General features: G+C 43.4%; 1 protein-coding gene across 1 annotated transcript; it reads right to left on the bottom strand.

Moving 5' to 3' along the window:
* Positions 1-1,419: 1,419 nt before the first annotated feature.
* On the bottom strand, positions 1,420-10,925 carry LOC144165115 (uncharacterized). Its single transcript, XM_077695228.1, has 5 exons — positions 10,807-10,925; positions 8,880-9,031; positions 5,726-5,793; positions 3,220-3,300; positions 1,420-1,674 (listed from the first exon to the last, which is right to left on the bottom strand). The coding sequence occupies exons 1-5, from the start codon at positions 10,921-10,923 to the stop codon at positions 1,523-1,525; spliced, it is 570 nt and encodes a 189-aa protein (XP_077551354.1). The 5' UTR covers positions 10,924-10,925; the 3' UTR covers positions 1,420-1,522.
* Between the last annotated feature and the right edge of the window lie 560 nt (positions 10,926-11,485).

Here is an 11,485-nt window from a genome sequence, read left to right as displayed (position 1 = left end):
AGGCGACTTCCGTGTGTCTGTTGTGTGAGTCAGCCGTGTACCGTCCCAAGTGTGGCTTAATTACATGTAGTTTGTTGTCTGTCTGTTCGTCCCAGTGTGTTTGCCATGTTCTGCGCAGGTGTTGTCTGATGTGTTGCTTGAGGTCTGTGTAGGGTATCGTTGTAACGTGTACAGTGTTCCTGAGTGCAACAGCAGCGGCCCTGTCGCCTGACAACTCGTTGCCAGCGATCCCTGCGTGTCCTGGGACCAAGCAGAGGAGCAGCTCATGCTTTTGTGCATACACGGACATGATAAAGTTGAATACAAGATTAACTATGTGGTTTTGGGGGGCCTTGTGCGATGACAGTCCGCGAACAAACGAGCAGTGTGCCAACAGTGCGAACTCTTCCAAATAGATCCCACCCCATTCTAAATACATCACTTCACCATCACTCATGGTTTGTCTCATCTTTGTCCTGCCTGCATGTAACAATACTGTGTAAAGCATTCAATGGACTGTTAGTTAGAATGCACCCTGCCTCTTGTGAAGGCGTTCAGGAACACCATCAACCGTAAATCCATATCTTCCACTTATTCTAGTTTCATTAGGCAATTAAATAAAAATAACCGAGACCAAAACACTCGCAGTTCTCTAGTCCCTGGAAGTTCTTCTTGTGCACTTCCACTGTGTCCTTTGTTTATTGCTCTAAGAGAGCATCACAATTGAAAAAAAACTTTACGCCTTCTCACCTTCACGTTTAAACTAGATGCGACATCATTACCACATCTATAAGGGGATCTGTATTAGCTTGGTCTTTGTAAGCTGACTTTTACACAATGTGTGTTGCACAGTGGAGCATGCCTCCCTATGGAGAGAGTATGGATACAGCCCAACTTTAAGTTTCCTCTCCACCGGCGCCGCTTCTTCCACGGAGTCGTTTATACTGCTCGCCAAGCGCGCCGTTTATCACCCCACTGTCATTTTTACGCGTCATTTGGGGTAGATTTGGAGGACAGCACGTGCATGCAGGCTTCCCACGAACACTATTGAAATACCCATTCTGCTGGGAAGGACCTATTAACCTGGGCTTCCCACGGCCCGATGAGACTTTTGTGCAGTTCTCTGTGGAGTTGGTGGGTTACGCAAATAGTAACATGCGTACGACGCAGGGGAAAACAGAAAGCACCAACTTTGCTCGCTAAAGTAAAACTGCAGTTCGTCGTTTCATTCAGCTATTTACGTAGAAAGTATACTAAATCGCAAATTAGAAACAAACGTATTTTCTTTCGCGCACTGCTTGCAGTGTGGCGAATTTCGATGGTCATTGTTATTCAGTGCACAAGGGCAATGTTTCTTTTGTGTTTTCTTTTTATTTATAATAGAAAAATGTTTTTATTCATTCTCATACAAGCGTGAGGAGTGACATCGCATGCGAAAAATTCGTTTGCCGGAACCAGGTCAGATGTGTACGCTAGAAATGGTACTGCTTCAAACAGGCGACCCTAGTAAAAATCACTAATAGGGTCGGCCTTAATGCTGCTCCTAAATGTCGCCATCTTCGGTGTCGGTGTAGTCGTCCTCGCAGATATTGTTGGAACGCAGATTCACAGCCTCTCCGCAGATGTCAGCGAACTGCTCGATGCAGTTCTGCGGCACCTGGTTCACCACGTCCTTCGGAACCCACAGAGTGCATTCTGCGTACGCGGAAACGTGACAGGTATGACGAGCAGTAGTTAAAAGTGCGGATTATCCAGATTGTTGCCGGACATTTTACCTAATGCAATAAAGTAACACACCTTTTCTCGTAAAAAAAAGAGAGGAAACATTTTTATGGGAACGTCATGAATAGCTCGAATGCAAGAAAACGTTCCCAGATTTGTGGGAAATCGCTTACTTTACTGGGCAGCATTGGGTGCCCTTCAATGTAGGAAACATACAGACGTTCAGAACTTGAAACATTCAAGCCGGAAGAAATGCAGTCGCGTGCTCTCGGCGTATTTCAAAGTAATATAGTTGCAATATATTTTTCGGATTTCCGAATGAGCAGTGCAAACAGTGTTTAGCGGAGTTGTGAAGCTCGAGATTTGTTCATTCAATTTTAGTAAAAGTTCGAACCACTTGTTTTGTACCAGCATCAATTTATTTACATAGCAAAAATTGACACCCCTCAGAAAATAATTTCATGTTCGAGATTTAGTGACAACCGCTACGCCTTTGCATGCACTGAAGGCGGTTAAAGGGGCTCAGTATATCTCCCACGAACGGGTGGCTTGCCCTACATAGTAATCGTACAGCCTGTGGCCCGGAACAACGTGAAAAAGCTAGATAACTGGCTTGACATTTAAGGTAAGAGTGCCAAAAAGTGACCTACAGCAGATAAAATCTGGGAATCGTGCCAGGGAATACTCGGGCAGATGGCAGTTTTATCAGGAAATCCGCTTTAAAACTGATGAATTGTGCTGAAATAAAACTTTGTTATCTTTGTTTTTACATGTAAATTGACGTCACGGCCTCCGCAATGCCAAATGACCACAAATTACCAACTCCACGAATGCTCAAAGGCTCTAGGTGACTGAGATGAATCTAGTAAAAGCGTCATCACCTTTTACTTAGATGCTTGTATTAGAGGCACGTACTCATTTTAACTGAGTGATTCAGGCCTGCAACTTCAGAAGTAGCTACGAAATTTTTCTCTATATCCTTTTTCTCAGCGGCGGGAAATCGAGCACGCGTAGGTCTTAAATTGGGGCTTACTTTAAGCGTTATATTCTGTCGTTGTCAAGTGGTGCCGTAGCTACGAGTTATATTAGTTTAACGCTGCTTGGCACCGCACTGTTTGGCGTCCGACTACCTACTGTTAAGCCCATGCAAGGTTCTCGCAAGGGCCAATACTTTCAGTCAGTACTGCAACAAACGAAAATAATGAAAAATAGAATGAAGACGATGATAATGCTGCAGAACATTGTTGCGCATTGCTGCGTGACTGTCTGCGTCTTCTTACGCATTGGGGCGCATCCACAACCTTCCACGGAAGTCAATAGTGATACAGGGCACTATGTTGGCGTCCCTATCTTCAGTATATCCGTTGGGCCTAAAACGCTGTTTTATAGTAACTCATTCAAAGTGAGGGCGCAGGTGATTTTATGCCTGGCTTAGAGGTTTCTTCAATTGCGGTACAAAGAACTCCGAGAAAGGATTTTGGCAGTGACCCTTAGAGCAATGCCAGAATAGAGACTTACCTTCAAGAAAGTGCGAGCTTTCTGTTATCACGCAGTTCTTGTAGTCACTGTACCTGACCCGCTTCACTTCCACTTTGGTATCTGCGAAAGAAATTACAAAGTTTACAGTTGCATAAATACGTTCTCCAGAACCAATACACTGCATTGTTTAGAATCCCGGGTACTGAAGACGTTAAAAATATAGTCGAATATGGGCAGCAATATAATTTGCTTAGAACCCAGTTTAGGCACACATACAGCGCTTTGGCTTTTAGAAGTCGTGTAGCCCAATTCTGCGGTGAAGCTTACACAACCTGTATATTTTATAATGGGGTTAGCATTTCGGTCACCGAGCAACTGTCAGACAATATAAAGAAAGCGGAATCGATTACGCCAGACCATGTTAAAAGACAAGAAGGAACTTCTTTTGGCGTCGCCTCCTACAATTACCTCAGTGCGCAAAGAAGAACACGTAGTTTTAAGAAAAATTGAAGAGAAACCTAGGATCATCTTTACATGTACGAAAGCTTAAGTGTGGGTACCTGGTTTAGGGCGGAGTGTATGTCAATTGAAAATTTGTATTCAACATTCGAATGGAGGGGTACTGAACCCTTATGAGTACAGCCCAGTAGACGTACGAGAATCGTGTGTGGGTGTACGGCCACAGCAAAAAAAGGGGACTTGGGGGATTATTCTTGGGACGTTGTGGTAGCTGTCGACATACTTGGCCAATCCCCTAGCGTTAGAGTGCGAGAAGTGTGGTGGCTATGTTGGCATCGAAACCATATGGGAAGTAGGGAACAGGCGTTACCGTCTCACTGCAGGTGACACGGACAGAGGTAATTTTATAACAGTGTTCACGTTGTTTCGCCCCATTCACTTATAAGCTACATACCTAAAGGTTTCGCAAACCATTGTGCTAAGCACTGAAACGTATAAGAATCTACGAGAAATGGTAGAATACCACCAGCCAACACAGCCAAATTGGCCAAATTTTAAGCCGTTGGATGACGCCGTTCACAACCAGTACGTTCGTCAGGCTGCTAGATACATGTATTCACAGCAAAAGGAATCGTCGTACGGGCACATACCGGCGTACCAATGCATACCGGTTATCCCGGCCACGTGACTCGGCGGAACCAATGCGGATGTTTCTACAGTGCATACCCCACCTTAAATGTCACTAAAATTTAATGAGATTTTTATTATCATCGGGGTCACGCTACCGAGTTTAAATGGTGCCCGGATACAAATAAATGCACAAACACACATTGTGGTTTTTAATCGACAGAACGAGATTAAGCCATGTTGTGTGATCTTTCATCAGACTTTTTTTGTGGAGCACAAGTTTTCTAGATACCAATCTCTCTGATGTCATGATTACGCACCAAGCCGGAATCATTTCTGTCACACTCAATTATGAATGCCAGCATGGCCGCGCACCCTGGGTTATCGAAAACCATCCTTGTCACCGTCACTCCAATTAAAACGTATCTTGTGTGTGTCCTTGAAAACGCGTACCTTTTGGAGGTGTTGTTCAGCGATAAAGCACAGCCTTGGCCGGGCAGTTCATGTGCATTTAAGGTAGAATCAAAAGTGCTTGTTCTCACGTGTGAGAATTGTCTCAGGAGCCGTGGCTGGTGGTGTCTCGCACAGCACTGTGCAAGCTCAAGCGTAGCAAAAAGCACTTCACAATGCTTTTGGTGATGCCGTGGTGCGGTTTCTACATATCTTCCAGACGAAAAAATACCGTATGTTCAGATTTTCAATAACCATTGAGTTTTTGTAAGCTTTGCCCTTGGCCCTGATTGTTGCAATGAGGCTGTATACCTAACTGTATACCTGTATACGTTTTCAGAATCCTTCAGCAGAGAAAGTTACCTCGAGGGCGAACTATCAACTATCGGTGCTGCGCCCTATTTTCTTTGTGCGTGCGTCATCAAAAAGACCGGTAAGGTCTCAAATCAATCCAAAATATTTAAATACGGAGAGATTTGGGAGTAACCTTTCCTTCCGCAGTTTGGAGCTCGGCTGTGTCAGCCACCACAGTACAAGTGCAAGTGTTGTGAAGCCGCCTCCTAAGAATTGTGCAATATTGCTAACTTTTTAAACTGGGAGCAAGTACATTTAGAAAATGTTAGTGCGAAAGAGCTCAATGTATTTGCACTTGGCATTAGCAGGGCTTTTTCTGCCAGCACTACGAATGTTGTCGTAAATACTGTGCTGTACATTGCAGGACTATTCTGAATCTTCCGGCAGAAGGAAGATAAAAAGAACCTATAACTTGATAATTATATACTGAACCCAATCAAAAAGGCTCTCTCAGTGCACTACACAGCCACATTTGAGTTTTTATTTTGTTGATTTTCTGTACTTTCATGAGGTACGAAGGGTCAGGAGGTAAAAGAGCGCGGATATGTGACTTGAAATTGAGGTACGGAGATTTCAAAAAGTACCCATTTTTGAACTTGGGCACAACATTACCAGAAAGCACTGATGTGCAAGCAACGAACGCCATGATCCTTACCATTCCCAACAGTGAAATACGCAGTGTCGGGCGAGTCTCCCTGTGTATAGTGAAAGGCGTAATGCTTTCTGAAAAAGAGCAGATTTTAAAATTCTGGGTATCCTTAAAAGTTGTCAATAAAATCACGCATCTCCACAAAGTCAATCATGAAGAGTGGGCGAAGCAATGGGTTATCGTTCTTAGCGCAAATCACCCATGATTGTGCTTTCTGCTACTAAAACGATTTCCAACCCAATCCAAATATAGAATACAATTTGATCCAAATCAATCCAATCCAATTCATTTAAATCGAATCCAATCAAATGCTCGTCGCGCATGCGTAGCACAGCTCTGCAGGACTTCTCTCTCGCTCTCTCTCCCTCTCTGTCTCTAACATTTTGTGAACCTTTTATTTTGTTCTTGTTAACCTTTCGTGAACCTTTTTTTCACGGATGGTTTGATTTACACGGTGCTCTGCGTTTCTCTCTCTCTCTCTCTCTCTCTCTTTCTTTGTTTAACCTTTTTGTGAATCTTTCATTGACAGATTTTGCGATTTGCGCGGTGCTGCGCCGTGAGCACGAACGCCGGACGCCGGGCAAGCCTCAGCCTTAAGGTGCTTTGCCCCTAAAAAATCACAGAAATCTTTATTTGATCCGGTTCGATCGGAATGAGGTTATCGGTGTTTCATTGAAGACACGTTAGGTAGTTAGGGGAAATGGACAAATGCTCTCTATGCAAAGGTGGTGCAGGTGTTAACTCGGAGTGTCCGGAAAAGGCAGACACATTTAAAGCAGGAGCGATGCTCTGAATCCTTAATTGGTAATTACGGCCAGCGCCAAAATATTTTAACATGACATTTCGCCTTTTCCAGGGAAATTGAGTCTTTAGATTAGTATGTATAAGCACGTCTTGATCTCCTCGTATGCGAAAAAACGTGAAAACCACCAGAAGCCGTCGACCAATAAGCATCGAACATATGAAACATCTTTTTAAACAGGCAACCAGAAGCCGTGGTTATTATTTTGATAAACCAAATCGGATTTTGGATTTCAGTTTTTGCTAAGTGTGGAAATTTAGGTGTTCTTGCAGTTACTTTTGTTATAAATAATAGTAGCAACTTTAAATGCTGCCCTGAGGACAATTATGAAGATGGGGAAAACATAATCTCTTAATTTAGCTCGCATCTCCGCAACACCGTATTCATTGCCTCTTTTTAAAGGATAAGAATAAAGTAGTATGCATAATAAAATAACGTCATATGAGGCTGTTTTGTGTCTTATTCAAAACCAACGCTTATTTAGTTTGCCAAGTCAGTGTTAAAACACTTCTGAAATCGGGGAAGTTTCCGGAAAAAATTGGCCGCATCTCCACTCCTTGGATGACGGCGAGGGCGCGGAGTACGCGGACTCGAAATGACATCGAAGTTGTGTACCGAATGACTTACGATTTTCGCTCCGACCGTCAGTCGATTGAGCCATGAGTTGCACGTCATTATTCCCTAAATGAAACTGCAACTCACGGCTCATATCAAATTTCGCTAGATTTTCGCTTGATGGTGGTGTGCGCACCTATGGACGCGGACGCACATTGGGAAGTCCTCAGGCACTCCGCACCGTTACAGGCGAGGGAGTCAGCCGTTTGACTCTCGGGTACTAACTCCCTGTCGTAGGCCAATGGTTAAGAGGAGTGACACTAACTCTGTCTGGTAAACAATGCACATGCTCGAATTTTTCATGCGCTTGTGTGATTTTTTGCAATTGTAAATGCTATGTGGACGGACGCGGACGGACATTGTGTGGTCATAAGGTACTCCACACCTAAAACACGCACGTATAATTTGTGGTGGCTACGTCCGAGCTTGCAGCCAGCGTCAACCCTGATGTGTTAGCGTAATCTTTTACCATAGCTTCCGAAAAAATTGGGTGCGCATCTGATGTACATTCACCGGGAATCTTCTCTACACATTCACTGGTTACTTGTTGGTTGAAAAAGTTTGATCAGCGGCTTTGGTTGTTCTTCGATTAGCTGCTGATTATTTTGCCAGGATTACAAGCAAAAGAACGTTTTTGACACTGAAACTGAATTGAACATAGCGTTATTCTAATAACCGCTTAAGAAGAACATAACGAGTGTGCGCAATGCAGGAACGACGCTTTTTCTGAGTAACGCCGCTTATTCTACGACACTGCCCCAGCAGATAGCACGCAAGCTACGGTAACGCGGCAAAAGCAAGCTGCGCAACATGAAAAAAAAAAGATGCTTTTGATAAGTACAGCACCATTTGGTGATTGGTGAATTACGATTTTGCATGTACTTCAATGTGACCGGTACATAGATATCGCGGAAAATTCTTCTTGCAGACATAACATGACGTGGGAATGTGTAGCAGTAACCTAATGCTACACTAAGAACGATTGATGGTGGGGTTTAAAGATCGCTCTACATTGTGCGAATTTTCGTCCGAGGTCGGAGCTGCAGTGCCGGAAATACAACAAACGGACTTATTTTCTTCATTTTGGGCAGAAGCGAGAATAGATTGTTTTTGCCACACGAGCGGCGCCCCAGCTGGAATTCGCCGGTAAAATCGAACCCCGTCGAACGGGCGTAACTCGCCGAAGCTACGCAAGGGTTATAAGGCAAGTCATAGTGGATGGCTCCAAGTCTTCCCACCTGGGCATCTTTACGTGCATCGAAATCTCGACACGCGGGCGTTTTCGCTTGCGGCTTACATCTGAAAAGCAGCCACGAGGCCGGGACCGGCTGCGTGTCCTTGGCCTCAGCAGCACAACGTCTTACCCACAGGGCCACCGCGGTAGGTCAACATTTGAGTATTATTCGCGGTGAAACTGTGTCGTTTGGCTGTAATTTTGAACCTGACCACAGGGTGGGGGAAGACCACGACACTTTTTAAAGCTCGATACGTTGCCCGTGTGCAGGCGATTTATAAATACACAACATCTATATATGTGGAAAGGTCTCCGAAACAGCAGAATTGTGAGGAAAAGGACAAAGAGAAATATCTCATGGTGCAGAACAAGCGATATTGTATGCCGGAAATGCTTTAGCAATACAAATATCAAACGTGCAAAGCGTCGTTTTGAACTGTTCAGCAAGCAGTGTTTTTGTTTTCATATACCTGTGACGAAACATGTCCTCTTATATTTCTGGCGTTTACCTCTTTTGTCCGGGTCCCTGGTTAATCGACCAAATGTACGTCACTGTCTTGGCCTCTGGATCCAAATCTTTACGCATCACTGTCAGGCATTCCAACCGTTGGTCGTTGTCTATGTCACTGATTGCAATGGAGTAGTCACTAATGGCAAATGCCTGGAAATTAGGGAATATTTGAATCGAACTCTTTATAATATTGGTATCACCAAAGGTAGCATGACAATGTCATTCTTTGCAATTCTTGAAATCACGCCAACAAAAATTTCCACCCACTATTTGTCCTAGTGAGAAATAGCATTGCAGATTAAAAGAATTCTTTAAAAAGGCGTTCCACCTATGTAATACACTGTTTACCCGCTGCTTAGGTATTTTGTTGGAGTATACATGTCGTGTGAGTTATTTGAAGGCTACAGAATGTGTGTATGTTGCAATACGCATACTGCGGTTGTGTTTCGCTCTGCCTGGACGAATGTTTGTGCAGAATACTCATTTCCTGTAAATAGGTGTGGGCAAGAATAGACGCAAATATTATCGTGCTTCGGTGTCGCATCAACATGGCTACTAAAGCTGTGGAGCAAAATATTTCACGCGGTTTTTTTCTCGTCGTTCGTCTGATGTCATTTGCCCTAAATGAATTACCGAGAGTATTGTGATTACAATAGAGTAGGTGTGTTGTCTGACACTTTTTACCATGGACTTCAAAAGTTCATTGGCACAATGCTGCTTGCTGTGAGGTACCTTTGTTCTCACACGGTATATTTCTTTCTATCAGCTTGATCTTTTTTGTTGTCTTTATTTGACTTTTTTCATAGTGCTCTCTATGAAAGGTTTTCAAGCCGACTCGTGAAAGGTAGCATGGTCAAACGAGAAAGATGCCGGGTAGATTTTAAAGGCACCAATTCAACTATTCGCTCCGTTCAAACGATAAGAAAGAACATGTTACACTAACACCCGCCGCGTGATCAATTTTTATTTAATACAGCCAAATTTTCACATTATCGGTTTGTCGAAAGTACAGGTATGAGATTGGGTATAGTGGTTGTTATTTACGAGTTTTTAGTCCTAGCTAAACATGCGCCTTATTCGAACGATTTTGCCTTAACCAAATACATTTTGAAGAACCGTGGTCGACAGCTCCTATGAAGCAGAAAAGGCAAGAACCTGGGGTCGTCGCCTTCGTTGTAAAAATGTAATGCTATGTAAACGCTTGTGCTATTAAATTGTTCTTGCTCACAATGAGTTCTCCAAATTACTTTTTTATCCTACTTCATTTTTTCGGCTTTGGTCACCAGGGACACCTTTGTTGCTTGGAGGTCAGTATAATAAGAAGTAGGTCACTTATTGAAGGCATATTCAGCGGTAGTGAGCATAAAGATGAAAACATGCTTAAACAACAAAACACGACGCCTATTTAACAGAAGATGCTTATTATTCTTGACATCATCTTCGGTAGCAAAACCAGAAAACCAACGGTATCGAATTGCTTGGGAAACATATTTATGCAGTTTTTAGGGTGCTACCTAATTAGTGCATCACTCTTATTTAGTTAGTTCCTCATACTACCAAATATTTTAGACAGAAAAGTAGTGATTGATGCAGGGGGCAATTTCTGGCTTGTACAGATGAATCAGTGTTGTGACATGTACGAAACTACCGTGGGCGTAGTAAGAAGCAACGTAGTTCTCTTTTAATTGTGTTTGTGTGGCAATACTGGTCTTCGCTCTTGTGGGCTCATGTAGATTAGTTTGGGAATGACTAATTTTCGCCATTTGATGTTCCTAGAGGTAAGCTAGAAGAAATGCATCGACAGAAGGACTTTTGCGTTTCTAAAGCGTTTTCTGATATTACCGTCTTCTAAATAGGTATGTAGCAACCCTACCGCGAAACTTCAAATCAATGTCTGATTCCTTGTCTACTTGATGTTTTCTTACCTTGAAAGCATCAGGAACATCTCTCTGGAGTTTGTTTGGACCAGGTCCTGCTTCCACCGTTGAAAAAGCAACGAAGGCAAGAAGCGTCACCAAAACTAACATCATGAAAGAATTCATGGTGAAGGGCATATGTGAGCGTTACATACAAATGACACTTTATATAGAAAACGCTTGAGTTTGGCCAAAGAGTGGAATACGTCACTGCTCAGATAAATTGTTCAGGCACGTCGCACAAAAATTTCTACTCGGTGGTAAATTGCTTGTCACTGTGGATGAGTTGACTAGTTTGACGTCAGCGAGAAAAACGTAAGCCATTTTCCTTGAACTTTTCTGGCCTTGCAGCTGCAGCATTCATGTACCAGTAACGTTTCACTTCACGGTATTATCCGGATTATAGTGTTACGTGCGAAACCTGGAGGCTTGAAACGCCAGTGAATTATTACTCATGGCGAGCACTGATTGTTCCGACATTTCATGTCTATGTGTTGAATAACCTGACCGCCGCTATGATTGGCATCTTGTCAAGAGCCGTCGGTGCTCATTGTTTCATCAAGTATACGTAGATGCACAGGGGCTACGCCCTGAAGTTGCGCTCACAAGGAAATGTCGTTGCATTCAGGATGACAGTCAAAGTCTACCCCCCGGGAAGCATATAGCATATAGGGCAAATTGGGACAGC

The sequence above is a fragment of the Haemaphysalis longicornis genome, unplaced genomic scaffold, assembly GCF_048455015.1.
Source record: "Haemaphysalis longicornis isolate Haplotype H1 unplaced genomic scaffold, Haemaphysalis longicornis Haplotype H1 scaffold_14, whole genome shotgun sequence".
In the NCBI taxonomy this organism is placed as follows: Eukaryota; Metazoa; Arthropoda; class Arachnida; order Ixodida; family Ixodidae; genus Haemaphysalis; species Haemaphysalis longicornis.
Note: the sequence above shows the minus strand (reverse complement) of the source record. Positions and strands in the feature narration are given on the sequence as shown.

Coding starts and splice junctions, on each gene's coding strand:
- LOC144165115 (XM_077695228.1), bottom strand. CDS start 10,923: ATGAATTCTTTCATGATGTTAGTTTTGGTGACGCTTCTTGCCTTCGTT. Junction 5,794..8,879: donor CAGGGACCCGGACAAAAGAG/GTAAACGCCAGA, acceptor GCTCTTTTTCAG/AAAGCATTACGCCTTTCACT. Junction 1,675..3,219: donor AAGCTCGCACTTTCTTGAAG/GTAAGTCTCTAT, acceptor CCGCGTACGCAG/AATGCACTCTGTGGGTTCCG.